Source organism: Sorex araneus, chromosome 11, assembly GCF_027595985.1.
Source record: "Sorex araneus isolate mSorAra2 chromosome 11, mSorAra2.pri, whole genome shotgun sequence".
Taxonomy (NCBI): Eukaryota; Metazoa; Chordata; class Mammalia; order Eulipotyphla; family Soricidae; genus Sorex; species Sorex araneus.
In genome coordinates this window covers 59586141-59603742 of record NC_073312.1, presented here as the reverse complement: position 1 = coordinate 59603742, position 17602 = coordinate 59586141, and the positions used below count along the sequence as shown (strand labels likewise).

Below are 17602 nucleotides of genomic sequence, written 5' to 3'. Positions count from 1 at the left end.
GTCAGGACAGAGAAGGAACCATTATGGCAAGGCTAGCTGGAAACAATCACTCTGGGTAAGAACTGCGTGCTGAAAATAGGGAAAGAAAACAGACAGGATAACCTCTCAGGATCTGTGTGGCAAACCACAGCGCCCAAAAGAGAGATAAGGAAATTGCCTGCCTTAAGGCAGGCTGGGAGGAGGGAAACTGGGGACTTGGGTGAGAAATGTAAACTGGAGGCACGGGTGTTGGAACATTCTATGACCCAGTCACGAAGAGTTTTGTAACGGTCTTAACTGTATCAGTAATTCAATTTTTAAAAAGAAAAAATATTGATACTGAAAGACTGTCCAGAACAGAAGAGAGCACTATGACAATAATAGCTGGGAATGATCATGCTGGAAGGAACTGAGGGTTTAAACAATCTTCACACACTTTGCTCTAAGAAAACTTTCTGGATCCTTTCTAGTGGATTATTCATAACATAAAATTTACTTTGCACCTGCTTTTAAAAAAATTTTAGTTGAATCACTGTGGTACAGTTACAGACTTAAAACTTTCCGTCATACGATGGTCGAGGGCCCATCCCTCCACCAGTGCCCATTCTCCACCAATGGTAGGACCTGCTTTGGGGGCAGGCTTGGGTGGTGTTGGGATTGGTGTCGGAATACTGAATGTAATAAACTACTGTGACCAACGTGAACATTGAGTTTTTTTTAAGTGATCCAAACTGCAACTCTCAGGACAAATGAAGTCATGAGACTTGCTTATTAATGCTGGACACAGAGAATGTCATGCTGAGTGAAGCAAGTCGGAAGGACGGTTACTGATAGAGTGACTGCACTCATTTGTGGGATATAATATAGTAGAATAATATCCATGGCCAGGGCAAACAGGGGTTAGGAGGATCAGTAAATTGTTGTAACCGCAAGAGCGTGTATGTGTCGGGGAGGGACAGTTCAGGGTAGGTAAGACAGAAGAGACCAGTAGGAAAATAATAGCTGGGAATGAGCACGCTGGACAAGGTCTGAGGGTTAAAAGTAGGTAAGGAATATTCTTTAACTTTTCAGCATCAATATTGCAAACCACAATGCCCAAAAGGAGAGAAGAAAAGTGCTTGCTAAAGAGGCAGGCAGTGGAGGGTGACGGGAGGGAACCTGAAGACACTGGTGCTGGGAAGTGTACACGGGAGGGATGGTGTTGGAGCACTGCATGACTGAAATCCAATCATGAGGAGCTTTGTAATGCTCTAAAGAGCAAACTCAAACATAAAAGCTTTGTAAGTATATCTCACATAATTAAAAAAAATATTGAATCAAGGTCAGGAAGTTCAAAAATTCAAGCCTTCCACCTAACCAGTTCTGAAATAACATGGACATCAGTGTTAACTTGTTGCTGATTGAGGTGACCAAAAGAGTTAAGAAACGCAAGGCCAATGACCGGAACCTCAGCTCGTGAAGGGTTTGATGGGCAACGATTTTTTTAACAGGTGCAGACCTCACGGGCCAAACCAAATCACCCAATGCCTGTGATAGTCCTCACTCAAGGCTCAGAAACAAGGTCTTCATGTGCTTTTAGGACACAAGATGCCAGGTTGTTCAAGGCTTTTTATAACATACCAGGAATGAGCTAAACCCTTACCAGAGGCAGTTCTCTGAGCACCCGGCTAATCACGGAAAGCGTGAGCCAGAGTCCGTGGCTGCTGGGTGGGTAAGTCATAGCTTGTGCTGTAAAAATGATGGCTTTTCCAAAACTCCACTTCTGAAGGCGCCTGGGCTTGATATGCTAACTAGTTTCAACTGGTTTGGTCATTGCTCTGTTCTGGGAACAGTCCCTGGAAACTTCTTGAAATCCCAGGGCAAGAGTTGGGGGCTGTGGGGCAGCTGACCCTGTTCCTCCTTGGTGCAGATGAAGAAGCTGAGGCTCTGTCCTTACCTCTGGGCCGGGCACGTGGTTGAGCTGAGACTTCAGCCTGTTTTCCTCCATCTCTTCCCCCTCGATCTGCCCTCTGCCAGCTGCCGGGAGGAGGGTACCGACAAAGCTAGGAGTGTGCAGTAATTGATTTAATGGTTCCTTAATCCACTCTATTCCCTTTGGGGATCAAGAATGCATACCCGAGTCCAGATTCTGCTGTGGAACTGACTCAGGGAGCACTGAGAACTGGGAGCAGCTATCTCGACACACATGTAAGTGTGTGGAGTAGGAATCATTGATTCTTTAGAGCCCCGCACAGGTTTCTAGGTTTCAACAATGGGGGATGCCTAGTCCAGCCGGATGAGCGTCCACTTCCAGCCCTCTGTGGAGTCTTGCTGAACCACACCACTGCAGATGCCTAGGGTTCTGGCGTTTTAGAATGTGAGCCTGGGGAACAGCCCCCCACCCCCTCCCCACTAGGAGGAGGGATACTTCAAAGAATTCCCCTACAACCTTTTAGGCACAAGTGGGGATCTGGCTGGGTTTGGGGAACTTCCATGGACCAAGTCGGAAGGTCCCATTAGGACATAGATTTGGCTTCAAGTGGGACCTTATGTTGAAGGGGGTGTCCTTGGTGAACTCTCTCGGTCCCTGCCTTAGTAGTAGCCTGGGAGCTGGGCTGCTTGTTAGAACCAAGATCCCCACTGGCCTCTGCTGCTTTGCATGACAGCCAGAAGGTGCCTTGGGTGGGGTGCCCCTTTTCCCCCCGAAACTCCCCACTCCTGACCTTGCAACAGCGCATCCAAACTCAAGGTCTAGTAGACTCGGTTTTTCTTAGAGTTCAAGGTAGAGCGCTCTTGAATGGTAAGAGAGCAAAAGTCCTTGCCTTGTTTAAGACATATTCCAGGTGACTGGTGGCTCGGGGCTTCCTCGTTCCCCCACCCTAGGGTCTTCTCCTGCCCACTTTAGGGCACGAAGGAGGGTGCTGGAAAGCTTGACTAAGTTTCACTCCCCCCTCTCTGATGCTCTCTCGTCTTCAGAAGGATGGAGGCCCTTTCCACGGCGCCAAAGGCGTCAGGGCCACTGGCACTCATAGACAGGCCCTGAAACCCAAGAACTTGGCCCTCCTGGGAACAGAGGGGCTCGGGTTGGTCTCAGGTAAAGGGGGACAGTGGGGCGAGGACACCTCAGCCTGGTGTGGCTACTCCGGGCGTCTCCCCGGGAGGCCGGCGCAGACTCTGAGCAACAGCTCAATCTGATGTGCTAGCAAGGGGGCCCGAGCAAGGGACAGTGACTGAGGCATTTGCCTTGTACGAAGTTGATATGGGCTTTGTCCCTGGCATCCATAGGGTGCCCTGAGCGCTTTGGGTGTGTCCCCCCACCCCAAAATATGTTTTTTAAAAAAGTGACTGGCCAGTGTCTTCTAGACCGATCACTCCTAACTCCTTCCTGCTCTATGAGCCTCAGCTCCAGTCACCACGGTGACACCTGGAGGTGGTTTGACAATGAAATCACAAGGCAGAGACTGTGGGGACCTTCCTAGCAGCTGGGCTATTGCTTCACAGTCCTTGGAGTTGTGACTGTCAGTCAGCACCACTCAGCGCAGACCCAGCCCCTTGGGAGATGGCCCCTGTGCTCCAGGGTGGCTTGGTTCTCTGTCGGGTGTTATTAGTTAATTCATTTATGGCCATACAGCAGACTACTGAGCTGTGTCCCGGGCTGGGGGTCAGCTGGCTTGCAGGCCGGCTCACCAGCTCAGTCCTCAGCGGTGCTGAGCCAAGGCTACCTTTGTGCCCGATCCTGGCAATGGAACCCTGGGCTACTGTCCGTGCCCCACATTGCTTCCCCTGGCGTGATGTCACCCCACCCCCACCCCCCAGCAACCTGGTGGCAGCGTGTGGCTCTTCGGAGTTTCTGGTTTAATGAGCGCCCATCTAGACCCAAGCTTAAAAGGCGCACGTGACTAGATTGGCCTCCACCCTCCAGTCCCCCCCAGTGAACTAGCTACGGTAAGGATCAGGGGAGGTGACCCTCCCAGGGGGGTGTCGGGGGCACTGCCTGGGAATGCTGCATCTCGGCCGACTTGGGGCTGGTCAGACCCACTTGAAGGCTTGAGGACCGACACCCTCACTCCCTCCCTACCCCCAGCCCCTAAGCTGGAGTCCTAGGGAAGCCCCAGCTTTGGGGGCTCAAGGCTATTGGACTCTGGCGCTGAGCCCTGCTGTGATTCTGGCCATGACGGTGCCAGGAGGTCAGTGCCTGGTGGTCCTGTCTTAGCAAGAAAGCGACCGCAAGTGCCTTTGTCTGCAGTCTGGCTACAAAGTGCTCTACCCGTCAAGGGGTGATGTGAGGACCTGGGAAATGGTCACTTTGAGGGAGCCCCACTACCTGTACTGTCCCTGTGGGCGGACTTTTGGGGGGCTGGCTTCCTGGGGTGTGGTCTGCACTCCCTCCCACTGCCCAACCAGAGCTGACCCCTTCTTCCTGGGGCAACCCACCAGGTACTCCGCCCACACCTCTCAGAATACATGAGAACGCTTGGCCCTTCCAGACGGGTAGGGGAGCTAGAAGACCCCCTCTCCATCAGCGCCCCCATATCTCAGTAGCTCTGGAGAATCACAAAACTGCAAGCAAGCGCTACTTCCTGTGTCTGAGGAAATGCCTGGGCCACTAGTGGATGACCACAGACATCTGGGAGGACCTGACCGCCCCCTCTTAGCTGGAGGACTGTGCAGCCTTGGCCGGAAGTTATCTCCGCTGAACCCCCACCTCAGGGGCAGCAGTTGCCTCTGGAAAACAGGCCTCAGAGCTCCCCGGAGGGCTGACACCCATGTCTGTCTCGGGTGTTTCTTAGTGATGTGTCTGGTTTCAGGGCCCCTGTCCTGTTTGGGGAAGGTTCCTAGGCTTTGAGGCTGGCAGGCAGTGCCAGAGTCCTGTTTCTTTCAGATGTGGGCAGGCAGGCAGATAGGAAAGCTCCTCCCACCTCCCCCTGCAAGGCAGCAGCATATGACTTTCTGGGAACTGCCAATATCCCTGAAGTTACACAAGCCAACTTTGCAGAACACAGGAGCTAAGGCCAGGTAAGACTTTCGTCTGGTCAGCAACAGACCCAGAGAAGGCTGGACATCATGTCTCCCAAAGCTCCAGCAGGAAAGGAATTTCAAAGACCACTCCCAACTCGACCCTCCTTGGCAATCTTGCTAGGTAGAAGCCCCACGTGGGGTTGGATTGGAGAAACCCTCTGAAAGCCGCCTTGAACATGGGAGGGTGCATGTGCTGCCAGGCCCATGTGCTGCTTGTGCCCACATGCCAGCATCTTCCCCCTTGAGGTATGGACTTCCCTGTCGAATGCTGGGGTCTGTGTAGGGGCTCTCCACCCTTGGAGAAATTCGTGTTCTCGTGAGTGAGTTACTCTTACTCTATCTGCCTCCTTTCCCTTCCGAAAAACCTCTAAATAAAATCTGTGTGTACGTCACTGATCGTCTACTCCTGAAATTCTTTTCCATTAGGCAAGACAAGAACCCGGTAAATGGCAGAGGCAGATTGGGAAAAAGTGACCATCTCTCTCCTCCCCACCTCACATGAGCCACATGTGGGGGCCACCAAATTTTTCCCACACATCCTCTGGGCGGTCCCTGTGTTTGACTCTTCTCCACTCCCCACCATCCCCAGGCCCGTCCATTGGATTGTGGTATCAGGGTGCGTTCACCGTTGAGAGGCCCTAGGGTACAGGAACACGCCTCCTGCTTTCTCTCCTGAGAGTGCCACTACCTGAAAGAGAGGACTAATAAGAGGCCTCAGGTCTCTGCCCAGGAGGCTGGCCTTGGGTCTCCCACAACCACCCCCTTCCCACCCTCTACCCCGCTACGACCTGGAGCAAAAGGGGAAGCAGAATGGGACCGTTCCCACAGCACCCCGGTATTCAGACTAGTCCCAAGGGGAATTTACAGTGGGAGGAAGTCAGGAAGAAGCCCCTGGCAGCAGTGCCCCCTACCTGTAGAGATGGGCCCTGCATCAATTCTGTTGGGGGTCCCCTACCCCCACCCCACACACCTGGACATTGAGCTCAGACTGCTCAAAGGAACTGACAGGGACCTCCCGAAAGAACGAAGGTCACAAAACACAAAACTTGAAACTGTCCCAGTGGAGGAGATAGAGCCTTAAGACGACTTAGCATAACATGGTGCCCAAACGGGAGGCTGGAGCCACTTAAAACCACTTTTCTCATTTTTCAAAGTTGTAGGATTTTAATGCTCAAAATCGGGCAAGTTTAGGGGCCAGAGAGATAGTACAGTGGGCAGGGCGCTTGCCTTGCGTGTGGCCGACCCAGGTTCAATTCCCATACAGTGAACATCCCATACAGTGCCCCAAACCTGCCAGGAGTGACACCCCTGAGCACTGTTGGAGGTGGTCAAAAAATTTTTAATTTTTTTAACATTCAGACAAGTTTAAGTGTCTCCATACATCTTTTTTCTCCAAAAAACTATTACATCTCAGAACACATAACAAGCTTGTACAAATCCAGGCAGCCTGGTGGGCTCAGCTCTGGAGCACAGGACGACTCCGAAGGTCACATGGGAGAAGGTGTTCAGGGTTCAGCTCCGTCAAGCACCCTACCTCCGGATTTCAGGTGGGGTCTGTGTTCTCCTGGGGAACAAGGCAGCACAGCTGAAAGAAAAAAAACAAAACCATTTGCTGCCTCACAGAGACCATGCCGCTTAACACTACACATTTACAAGCTCAAAGTGTTGTACCCAGGTTTTAGGTGTCAGCGTAAATATAGTCAGACAGGAATGCAAGTGCAAAGGAGTTTTATTCCCGTTAACTGGGGTCAACTATCTCGCCCACAAAATGGTCTCTTGATAGCGACCCCGATCTCCAAGTGCAAGCAGTTTATATAGGTTCCAAGGTTGAGCAAGCACCGTGGTAGCAGTGATCAAGCAACAGTCATCAGCAGCTATTGGTCAACATTTGATAACAGTCAGTTTCTGGTTGTTCCAAATAATGGATATAGTGATCCCTCATGACCATCAGATGATCTGGCAGTTCCTTACCAGAAATTACAAGTTCAGTTTCTGGGAAACAGAAACTTAGGCCTATGTTAGCTGTGGCCTGTCACAGCTGCCGTCCGGCTCTAGGTCTGGCTTTTGGGTACCTAACAAAAGGAAATTTTAAAAAAAGTAACGCTGGTTCCTGCTCCCGCCAGGCCAAGTCTGAACAACTGTTCTGTGAGCGAGACCACTAGTTGGTCACTCCCGACTCGGCTGATGTGCCGTTTGCAGGTGCGGTGGTGATAAGAAGCAAATTCCTGGGTAGTGGCAGAGGGGACACTGTCCTCAGAGGATTCATTTATTCTCTGGGTGAAAGTCGGTTCAGCCAGAGCAGGTGTGTCGACCTGCCTTATCAGTTGTTCCGGGAGCCAGCGGGCTACACCATCAAAGCATCAAATATGCAGGCTGACCCTCGGCCCCATATAAGGACTGGATCAGGGCCCTTCCATAGACCACTCAGAGGGTCTTTCCACCTTACTTTTGCGTAAGTGGGGCTGGTGGAAGTATGCCAAAAATGGTCCGCCGAGATGCGGCTTTCTTTGTCCAGTATAAGAAAGTTCATGACAAACAAAGCATGAGATAGTAACGTTTTAGGGGAAAGTGAGTCTGAGTACAGTTACTTTTCTGTCCGGAGCTTTTGAATATATGATTTAAGCGTGAGATGGGCTCGCTCCACTATCCCCTGCCCTTGAGGTTACCTATAACCCTGTACGATGGGAAATCTGCAGCTTCTTACAAAAATGCTCAAACTTTTTTCCAGTGTATCCTGGACCATTGTCTGTTTCTATTAGCTGCGGTTTGCCCAGTACAAGACATGAGCAATGACATTTTTTGAGGCCTCTCCAGTCTGGGCTGAGGGGCAAATAAACCCACTGAAGGTGTCAATAGTCACATTCACATATTTAAGCTGCCCGAAGGAAGGAATATGAGTGACATCCATTTGCCAGATGGCGTTAGAGACTAGTCCTCGGGGATTGACCCCTAAGTGAGGCACGGGTAGAAAGGATACACAGGAAGGGCCCTGGCGCACAATCTGCCGTGGCTGCTCACGTGTGATTTTAAACATAAGGCGGAGAGTTTGAGCATTCAGATGGTGAAGGGCATGTGCAGTCATGGCCTCCTGCCGCGGATCTGTTTTTAGAGTTAGCGCTGAGGAATATCGGGAGGCCAAATCTGCCAAGTGATTACCTGTTGCCAGTGGCCCAGGGAGGTTAGTGTGGGCATGAAGATCGCCTATGAAAAATGGAGCTCGCCGGGAGCGAATATACTGTTGGATTTGCAAAAACAATGATGTTGCAGGGGAAGAGGGTTTATGTAACTAATGGCCTCCAGTAATGGTATGGAGAAGGCCACATAGGCACTATCCATATATAAATTGGAAGGAAGAAGGGAAAAATTTAAAAAAACCATTAGAACAGCTGTGAGTTCAACCAGCTGAGCAGAGGACTCCTTTGTGGAAAAAGAAACCGTCTCACTCTCAGACATAGGCGGCCTGGCCGTTAGAGGATCCATCAGTGAAAATCACTTTAGCCCCAGGGATAGGGCTGGTCTTAGTGACAACTGGAAAAACCCATTGATGTAAAGCCATAAATTGTATCAACTTATTGGGAGGATAGTGATTGTCTAAAATTCCTGAAAAGGAAGCGCAGGCGATAGGCCAATCATCGATATTTAAGAAGCCAATCTAACTGTTCCTTATAGGGTTGAATAACAGAAGCCGGCTCAAGACCAAAGTGTCTGCGAGAGAAACTCCTTCCTTCAATAATTAAGGATGCCACTAAGAGATAGTAGGGTACAAGAACTTTCTTTGGTGTGGCAGGAAGGTGAATCCAAGAAACAGGGTTTTCCTGCCAAATTAAGCCCGTGGGGGAATGAGAAGTAGCGAAGATAAGGAGGTGAAAAGGGCGCTGATAATCTAGAGAGCAAACAAAGTGACCTTCAATTGCCTTTTCTATGAGAACTAGGGATTCTAGGGCCGCTGGAGTCAGACTCCAAGGGGAAGAAGGGTCAGCATCACCGCGCAAAAGGTCATAAAGGGGCATAAGGTCTCCTTTGGTAAGTTTCAGATAGGGACTGAGCCATGTAATATGCCCAAGCAGTTGTTGAAAATCATGTAGTGTCTTTAACGAAGTAAGCTTCAGCTGTGCTTTTGTTTTCAGGTTTAATTATTATTTATTTATAGTGAGGGCTACTTCTGGAGGTGTTCAGAGTTCATTAGGGCCACAATCAGTAGTGCTGGGGGAAAGACAGGCGATGTGAAGCCAGGGACTGACCCCTGTGCCCCATGCATGCACACAATGTGCCCTGCCACTTGGGCCCCAGGATAACCAATTTTAGTGGAGCCAAATGATTACACAGTAAGTTTAAAAACATTCACAAAAAAAACATCTTGCGACTTTTCTGGGAACTGAAGCAATGGGACACACATCCTTGGAGAGACTCTTTCTGTACATTAATGGAGATCAGTATTTTGGTCTTTTGACCTCAACCCCATCAGCTTCCATCTTCTTCCTCTTCTCAATGATTGCACTAATCTTCTTCCACTGGCGATCAAGTTCTGCCTTGTCATTGGTTTCCTTAAAGCGCCTGGTTTTCCGCCCTTCAGACATCTTGATGCCATACTGGAATGCGGCTTTGGGCAAAGCCTCTTTGTTGTTCATATATTCACTGTGTTCCTTTTGGGTATCAAAGTCCCAGCGGCCTAAGGGGCCCTTCTTGTTACCCTGGTCCATTTTGCTGTAATCCACCTCCTCATCACTGTCCACAACCATATCATCCATTGTGGCTGGGTAGCACTCGGCATAACTGTTGGACATCCCAAAGAAATCTCCAAGCTGCTTCTTGTCCTCTGGCTTCTTCCGTGATTCAGTGCCTTCCCAGCCAGTGGAACCAGAAAATTTTTCATTGATGGACTTGATCAAATCCTTGGCAGATGCAGGTCCTTTGTCAACATCAATGGGCTCATCATCCAATTTTGGCTTCTCGAAGTAGCTGTGTCTTTTTCTCCTCCTCTCTCTCACGGTCCCACTCCCATTCCCTCTCCCACTCTTTCCCAGTCTGTCCCTTTCACGATCATGCTCCCGTTCTCGGTATCTTTCCTGCTCCTTGTCCCGGTGGTGTCTTGGTTGTAGAAGTTACATAATCCCCAATGTCTTCAAATATATTCATACCTGCCTTGGGAGGCTCCTTCTCTTCCAGCTTCCCTTTATCTTTCTTCTTGAGCTTCTTGTTACGGGTTCCCTGCCTCAAGTAGGAAAGAATCTGTGTGAGCTTGCTGATGACAATGTCACTTGTTGTCAGTGTGGTCTGGGCCTCCACAGTGGGGCAGTCAGCCTTGCTTCGGATAAGAGTGGTGGGGATGTCCGTGTCCGCATACTCATCGTCCAGGTCCACCACATAGGCCATGCGGCCCGACAGGAACAGCTCATTCCGTTAGTACGCTTTGCTCTTGAAGAACATACGGTAAACATTGCGGCCTAAACGTGTTTTAAATTCAATTTTGTTTTCAGGGTCCTTGTCTTTCTTGGTTTCCTTCTGGGGCTTTTCCATCAGTTCTTCCTCCTCTTTCTCCTTGCTGGCAATCTCCGCTTGAATCTTCTGAAGCAGAGCAAAATCCAAGCCTTTCACCAAATGGGTATATTCCATGTCACCACCCAAGAACTTGGACTCCTGGATCAACTGTCTTTTCTCTGCAGCTGATGTCTGCCTCAGCAGTGGGGCCCACGGCCCTGTAGTTTGCCGTGATGCTGACCAGCTCAGTTTCCTCATAATCTTTGTTCACACCATCTCTTCGTTCCTTGGCCTGGTCCCGGTATTTCTCTGCTAGCTCTCGCTCTCTCTCAATTTCTTGTTGGCGAAGTTTTGCATAATGACTTTTCTTTCTTCTCCTCCGCGCATCTGGATCCTCATTCTCATTATACTTTCTTGGCATCTCATGGTGATGTGATTTAGAGGGTGGTGCAGAGGTAGGCGCAGCCCTTGGGGTCATGAGAAGTTTTCTGAAATCCTCATTGGTGAGCTTAGATTGGTGAAAGGAGTGAGGATCGTCACATCGTAGCCATCTGGGGCCAAAGGATTGGAAAACGGCTCACTATCTCGCTCCAGCATCTTGTCCGAGTCCTTCTATCGCCAGCAGGAACTCAGGAACCAACAACACGGCCTCAGCTGCGTTTTTGATACATGGGACCCCTGAAGACAAAATCCGAGAGATAAGGGTCAGCGATCTGAATTTTTTCGGGGCCAATTTGAAAGCCAGACTGAGTAAACGCACAGATCACCTGATTGCAACAGAGCATAGTGGCCTGTGGGTCAGATCCAGCAAGCAGTATATCATCCATGTGATGTACCATATAGATGTTGGGCCATTGTGCCCTAATGGGAGCAAGAATTTGAGCCACAAATTTTTGACACAGTGTGGGGCTATTTGCCATTCCCTGGGGTAAAACTTTCCATTGAAAATGCTACATGAGCTCTTTATAATTAATAGCTGGCAAGCTAAAGGCAAAACTGGGGCGATCATCGGGATGCAAGGGAATTGAGAAAGTCAAGTACTATCTTGACTAAGAAGTTAAGTACTATCTTATACATTTCTGGAGGATTGGCTGCTGGGGACGGCAGTCCAGGTTGAAGCGCCCCGAAAATGACCATGGTTTTATTTACTGCTTGTAGATCCTGTAGCAGTCGCCGACTGCCGTTTTTCTTATAACAAAAATGGGTGTGTTCCAGGGGGAGGACGTGGGTTCTATGTGTCCCACCACAAGTTGTTCCTGCACTAACAACTTGGCGGCCTGTAATTTTTCAGTGGGAAGGGGCCACTGGTCCACCCATACAGGCTCATTGGACTTCCACATGATCCCCTATCTGAGCCCTCCCGCGTGGAGGTCCCTGGAGACTTTATCCTGTGACTTCTGATATCCCGATCCCTCTCCCCCGGAACCTAAATCCTTGCTCCCGGAGGACGGGGCTACCTAGGTAGATGAGAAGGCAAGGTGTCAGCCCTCAGCTCCTCAGCCTCTGTCGGGAACACAGCCACCCCCTTATCTGTGCCTCCACACAGGAGGGCTCAGATAGGGGAGCAGGATGATCAGAGTCTATGGTAGTAGAATTTGAGGAGTCAGTCCCCTGCATGGGGGGGGGGGTCTCATCCCCACAGAGTGAGGGAGGCTTGGAACTCTTTTTCCTCGGTCTTTTTTGAGCCTTAAGAATATCACTTAAGATCCAAATAGAAAAAGCAGAATTATCAAGAATAAGGATGTAAATAATGGAGAATTCCCAGGTGTAGACAGAGGTGGAGGAATCAGAAGGTAAGCAGGCCATTCCCGTACCAGGGTGTGTGCCAAGAGAGACGAACCTCAGAAATACTCACTTTTTCCTTGAATTCATCGGCCGACGTGAACCGGAACGGGGGTTCGGTGGTCCCTTGTTGCCCCACGTTGAGGGCCAGATGTGGAGGTCAATGTGGAGGTCTCGTGCTGTTCAGCAGGGAGAACCCTTCGTGGGGCTGAGAAGGGGACGCAGCCGAATGAACAGACGCAGAGCCCTGAGGAGGGAGAAAAGGCGTTTATTCTATGGCAGTTACTGTATTTATACCTCCCTACTGGGAGGAGGTGGTATAGTATGCATGCCGGGACCCTCAATAGAAATGTAGGGTGTGGCATGGGCGTTAGCTAGTGATAAACAAATGGTGATAGGATAAGATCAGTAAGGTAAGATGGCTGCCTACAGTTTACAGAATTTTTGCAGCTAATCTCTTCCTTCAATATTCAAATCAGTACAGCTGGGCCCAATGAGCTTACATGGGTGGTGGTTTGGGATCATGGGTGTGGCTGTCTGAGCTCCCCACCCTCGACTCCCCAAACATCCTGAGCTCTCCCCAGAAACACCTGTGTAACATGAAACTTGGGGGTGGGCTTCCAGGGCTTTGCCAGGGACACCCTTTCATACTCAAAGCACCCTGGAGGTGCTAAGTATTTAACTGAAGATAAATCATCATTACAAAGCAAATAAATGTAAGGAGGACAAAGTAACGCATTTTGGCATCTTGATGCTGACATAATTAGATATCTAAGCTTAGCTAAAACAACTGTTGGCTCTGACTGAAATAAATCCATTTGTTTTATACAGAAAATACCCGAAAAACACCCTAAAACAGTCTCAACTTTTCAGTGAACAATTTGATGCTTCGGGATTTTAATGCGCTAACAAAGGTTCAAACTTAGGCAAGCTTAGAAATGTCTTCATACGGAATTCCATCAACTGTCCATCGAAAGGACCACTGTCAATGACCACGGGATGTGCGGGATTCAGTGCGCAGGCGCAGAAGCATGCCTGGCCCGGTTCCTCCCACAGTCTCGCAAAGTCCCGGCCGCACAGGGAAGTCTCGCGAGCCCTGGGGGATGGGGGGGGGTGTCGTGCAGCCTCTCGACTCCGCCCCTTCCGGCTTGCAGCTGATATAAGCCGCAGCCGCACTCCCGTCAGCCAGTTCGCCTGGCCATAGCCAGGGGAAGGTGCTCCCAGGCATGCCGTCGCGATGGGCAAGTGGGATTCGCTGACCCCGAAGGCCATCGCCAACAGGATGAAAGCCAAGGGGCTTCAGAAGCTGCGCTGGTACTGCCAGATGTGCCAGAAGCAGTGCCGGGACCAGAACGGCTTCAAGTGTCACTGCACATCCGAGTCCCACCACAGGCAGCTCCTGCTGGCCGCAGCGGGGCCTCAGAAGTTCGTGGCTTCTTTCTCCGAGGAATTCCGAAGCGGCTTTCTCGAGCTCCTCCGGAGGCGCTTCGGCACCCAGAGGGTCCACAACAACGTCGCCTACGACGAGTACATCCGCCAGCGAGAGCACGTCCGCATGAACGCCACCCGGTGGGAGACGCTCACCGACTTCACCAAGGGGCTGGGCAGGGAGGGGCTGTGCCAAGTGGAGGAGACCCCCAAAGGCTGGTTTATTCGGTATATAGACAGGGACCCCAGAGCCATCCTCTGGCAGCCGCAACTAGAGAAAAAGCAGCATCTTGACGAGGAGGGGAGAACAGCCAGATACATGGAAGAACAAGTGAGAAGAGGTCTGGCGGGAAAAGAGCAGGAGGTCCCCGCTTTTACCGAGCTAAGCAGAGAAAAGGAAGAAGAATCACCTTTGATCTGAATAAGGGAGCGGGCAGCTCGGCGGGGACCACCTCCAAATCCAGCCCTTTGGGACCAAGTGCCTTGGCCGCACTAGGGCCTGTGGCATCGGCCAAGCGGAAACGATCTTCGCAGAGCTCAGCTCCGCCCAAGAAGAAAAAGTCTGCCCTGCAAGAAATTATGGAGACTGAAATAAAGAACAATTCCCAGACAGGTGACTGGCTGCAGCCGGAAATCATTGTGAAAATCATCACCAAAAAGCTGGGCGATACATATTACAAGCAGAAGGGTGTTGTGGCAGAAGTGATTGATGGGTCCACAGCTGTGGTGAAGATGATCCACTGCGGGGATAAGCTGAAGCTGGACCAGACTCACTTGGAAACCGTCATTCCCGCGCCAGGAAAGAGAATCCTAATTTTAAATGGAGGCTACAGGGGAAATGAATGTACCCTGGAATCCATCGATGAGAAGGCATTTTCAGCTGCTGTGGTCATTGAAACTGGCCCTTTCAAAGGACACAGAGTTGAAGGACTTCAATATGAAAACATTTCTAAACTTGCCAAAATGTGAACTTTTTGTTAGTCCATTAAGATCCCGAAGCATCCCAATGAAAAGTTGAGACTGTTTCAGGGTTTTTTTGGGGTGTTTTCTGTATAAAACAAATGGATTTATTTCAGTTGTTTTAGCTAAGCTTAGAGAACTAATATGTCAGATTTTTTAAAAAGCCCTGGAAGCCACACCCACAAGTTTTAGGTTACACAGGTGTTTCTGGTGAGAGCTCAGTGTTTTGGGATTGGAGGGTGGGGAGCCCAGACAGCCACACCCATGATCCCAAACCACCACCGTGTAAGCTCATTAATGGGCCAAGCTGCACCCACAAGGCCACTGTCACATTCTTTCAGCTGGTGCTTCGGGGCTTGTGGATATCACTGGCAGACTGCAGGGTCCCACTTGATTTTTTTCTTTTTGGGTCACACCCAGCAATGCACAGTTGGGGAATTACTCCTGGCGGTGTTCGGGGGACCATATGGGATGCTGGGAATCAAACCCAGGTTGGCCACATGCAAGACCTACTCACTGTGCTATCGCTCCAGCCTGCCCACCCACACCTGGCTTTAAATTTTTTCTGTGATTTACAATTCTGTTTCATGGCTCATTATCCCAACTGCACCCCCATCGTGTCCCACTATTCTAGAAGGTGAAGCATGGTGTTTGTGGTCCTCCTCAGCCAGAGTTGGCTCTGGGGCCACATAACTCAAGCTGGTTGGGAGGATAGGCCGGGTTCTCGCAGGCGAGGCTTTGATAGAACTCTTTCTTGGTTGTTGCCTAGGGAAAGCTTCCCAGTGACCAGGGACCTGGTCAGCACCATGCCTGTCCATCTGCCAACTGGGTAATCAGGATCTCTGGGTGGACGGGCCACCTTCTCATGCCCTCCATACAGGCTCTGCCTGATCTCAGAGCTGACTTTCTCCAAAGTGAGTCCCCCAGGGCGGGCTGCATCTGCTGCACCCTTGGGTTCCTTCCCCACCAGCTTGCTGCTCCCCAGGGCTCCCCTCCCTGCATCCCTGTCCTGGAAGCAGAGCAGGCTTTGAGGGCCATGAAATAAAGCTCCCTGGATAGACTTAGGTCCTGTTCTCAGATTAATGCGTTCTTCCCCCCCAACTCCCTCCCTCAACAACACCCTGGAGTTGGAGCACGATGACCAACTCAAAACAGGCAGCAGCTTGGCACCAATGGGAATGTTCCTGGGCCTCGGGGCTCACTTACTGTTGGATTTGCTGCCCTGAGGTTCTGACTGAAGAGCACTTCTTTGCGGAGCTTTGCTTGGCCTTAGCCTTTCTTTGGAGCAACATTGGGGACCCTTGAGGTCATGGAGAGGGGGAAGATAGTCCCACGGCCCTGGTCTAACTCCTGTAGCTGCTGCCCTGCCCCTCCTCTGAGGCTTCGTTACCCTCCATCCCCAGCCCCCAATTACCGGCATTGCACACAGACAATTCTTAGAGTGGTCCCATTCGGAATCAGGTTGGTGACAGTGGAGGCCAACTTGCCTTCCCATTTCCCCAGGGCTTGGCTGACTGAGTGTCCCTTTGTGACTGAAGCCATGGCCAGGCAAAGCCCAAGCTGCCAACCAGTCCTCCTGCAGGCCGGAATGGGCCACCCAGGCGGGTCTATGGCATCAGGATGAGGGGAAGGCGTGGGACAGAAGCAGCCCAGATGGCTGAGGGAGTGCTCTTGATGGTGGCACAAGCCAGGAGACCTGTGCATCTGAAGTGGACGGTGGCTGGGAGAGAGCCGTGGCGAGACTAGAGAAACAGGTGGTGGCAGTGGATGCCCACAGCGGTCAAGTCTGGTCCATGGGGTTCTCAGACTGACAGCACCCACAGGAAAGCTGCGTGCCTGAGGAAACCCGAGGGATGGCCCGAGGGATGGCCCCCAGGTCTCACTACAGTCTGTGTCTTTGGCTGGTCCATGGCTGGGACTGACCTTGACCGTGACTATGCACCCCAGATGGGAACATGTTTTTTGACCTCCCCTTAGGGGCAGCCGGGCTAGCGTTTGAGCCCTAGCACAGAAGAAAGTCAGGATAGGCTGTGACTGGATTATTTTGAAGCCGTCCCTGCCCGCAAACTGCCCCAGGATCCAGTGGAAACCTCTACATTCTCCATGCTCTTTCCTGAGACACTTGAGCAGTTGGGATGACATTTGTCTCTGCAGAGATTTTTTTCTCTGCAGGCTCTCATATCTGCATCTGACCTCTTCCAGCTTTTGTTCTCTGCTAAACATTTCCTGGGTAAAACCAGCTTTTCCCAACGTGGTTTCCTGGTGGCAGGTTGCTGAGACACGTCCAACGGTCTGTGAGTCTAGTCGCTGGCTCGGACTGGGCTTCATTTGAACTTTATCACTGCCTCAGACTCACAACCACCTGCAGCTGGGGTGGGGTGTGTGCTATGACGTTAATGAGAACTGTGCTCACTCAGGCCAGAATCTCATAGGACGGGATTGCATCTGCTCTCCCGGAATTTCTGGTTGGATTTCTTTTTTTTTTTATCGAATGCCCCCCTGACTTAGCTTGCTGATAGTAGTTCTGGATGGGCTGAATTTTTCTAGCAGCCAAAAGTTTATCAAACTCTGCCTGCTGAGAACTGGTAGCTACCAAAAGTTCTATCAAACCTTTTGCCTGCTGAGAACTAAGTTCAGCGGTCCATCCCATGTCAAGTGCTGAATGCAGCATCTGTGAGACCTTGAAAGCAGTGAAAGGGACGCCTTCAGCTTGATGGCACTGATCAAGCCTGCAAGAGTTTGGGGGTGACAATGGCAGAATCCCCCACTTAACTCCAGGCCTACTGAATTCCAACTTCATCTTAGTGCTGTCTTCTCTGCTAGGTTCTGTGATTATTTCCCCCCCTCTTGATACAAGTCAAGACCAAGAAATTCTGGAAAGAATTTTCTCCTGGGAATGGAAAACAGTCTTGATTTCTGATCCAGAGTGCGGAAATGGCAACAATCCAAAACTTGGTGAGAATGGATGGACCTTGTC

The 17602-nt window shown here is 50.6% G+C and overlaps 1 protein-coding gene and 1 pseudogene across 1 annotated transcript; one reads left to right on the top strand and one right to left on the bottom strand.

The window, feature by feature from the left end:
• Positions 1-9362: 9362 nt before the first annotated feature.
• LOC101557936 (protein Red-like) lies at positions 9363-11052 on the bottom strand (annotated as a pseudogene).
• Positions 11053-13474: 2422 nt separating this feature from the next.
• LOC129399308 (DNA/RNA-binding protein KIN17-like) lies at positions 13475-14634 on the top strand. Its single transcript, XM_055118680.1, is given in 2 exon segments — positions 13475-14069; positions 14072-14634. Coding segments are annotated over 2 exon segments (1158 nt in total).
• The last annotated feature ends 2968 nt before the right edge of the window (positions 14635-17602 follow it).